The following is a 1227-nucleotide window of genomic DNA, read 5'->3' as shown; positions in this document are numbered from 1 at the left end:
GAGGACTGGGTATTCTCTGAATAGGCCTCCAACTCCTGGAGGTTTCTATAAGCTCTGTCTTCCATGTCTTTCTCCTGTTGGCAACAGTAGAGAYATACTTCAAATAAATGAAACAGAACTAGAATTGAATCCACCCAAATCCATGACCTAAAATGCAACATTTGCTTACTCTCTCAGAGATTATCCTAAGCATCCACCTCTTTGTCAGGTAGTGTTTCTTCACCGCCTGCAAMRGGAGATATTTGAAGATGTTTAAAACAGTACATATCAAATGCATTGGAAAAGCTATGTTTAATGGTATGCAAAGCCCAAACAATATACTGTAGACTGTGATAGCCTGCAGATGTATTAATGAAAATAAAAACAGAAGATGTCTACTCCAGACTGACCCTCCAWAGTTCTGCACTGACAGGCTGCACTGGGGGGTCGTCCCTGTATATTTCCTCCACTGTAGTCTTCCAGAACTGCATCCGCATCAGACCTATGGTCTTCTGGGAAACAGAGTCCTTCACCTTGGAGAGAAACAAAAAGCGAGGGTTTTCTCAATTCCTTTCAGAAGACATCTTCATTGAATAAGTTTATACTGTTAGGCATACAGATTWGCATGAAAAATGTCTCGCTTTACTAGACCATTCCCTCACTGTTATCCTTGTTCATATCTAGGTCTATAGGTTGATGTATTATTCTAGACATAACAGCATTACCTTCAATAGCAGGATTCCTGAACATCAACACTTAGCTCTGGACATGTATTGGACATATGACCACCCCATTGAGGATTATAGTATCATAATTTCCAATTAAATGCATATACATATTCATACAGTGCCTTCAGAAAGTATTCACACCCCTCAACTCTTTACACATTTTGTGTTACTGCTTGAATTTAAAATGGATTAAATTGAGATTTTTTTATGTCACTGGCTTATACACAATAACCCATGATGTCAAAGTGGAATTGTTTTTATAAATGTTTACAAATTAATCAAAAATAAAACCTGAAATGTATTGAGTCAATAAGCATTCAACCCATTTGTTATGACAAGCCAAAATAAATTCAGGATTAAAGATGTAATAATCAAGTCACATAATAAGTTGCATGGACTCAATCTGTGTACAATAATAGTTTAACATGATTTTTGAATGACTACTTCATCTCTGTACCCCACACATACAATTATCTGTAAGGTCCCTCAGTCGAGCAGTGAATTTCAAACAAAGATTCAA

The 1227-nt window shown here is 36.7% G+C and overlaps 1 protein-coding gene across 1 annotated transcript in view; it reads right to left on the bottom strand.

Annotated features, from left to right (window-relative positions):
• LOC111958914 (NADH dehydrogenase (ubiquinone) complex I, assembly factor 6) overlaps window positions 1-1227 on the bottom strand; it is a 12840-nt gene that overhangs the window by 9686 nt on the left and 1927 nt on the right. Inside the window, exons 3-5 of the mRNA XM_070437270.1 lie at window positions 390-512; window positions 170-226; window positions 1-74 (exon numbers count right to left, since the gene is read on the bottom strand). The exon at window positions 1-74 is cut by the window's left edge and continues 2 nt beyond it. Of these exons, the coding sequence (XP_070293371.1) occupies window positions 1-74; window positions 170-226; window positions 390-512 (254 nt within the window). The remainder of the gene's footprint in view (window positions 75-169; window positions 227-389; window positions 513-1227) is intronic.

This window comes from Salvelinus sp. IW2-2015, linkage group LG35 (genome assembly GCF_002910315.2).
Source record: "Salvelinus sp. IW2-2015 linkage group LG35, ASM291031v2, whole genome shotgun sequence".
Classification (NCBI taxonomy): Eukaryota; Metazoa; Chordata; class Actinopteri; order Salmoniformes; family Salmonidae; genus Salvelinus; species Salvelinus sp. IW2-2015.
Note: the sequence above shows the minus strand (reverse complement) of the source record. Positions and strands in the feature narration are given on the sequence as shown.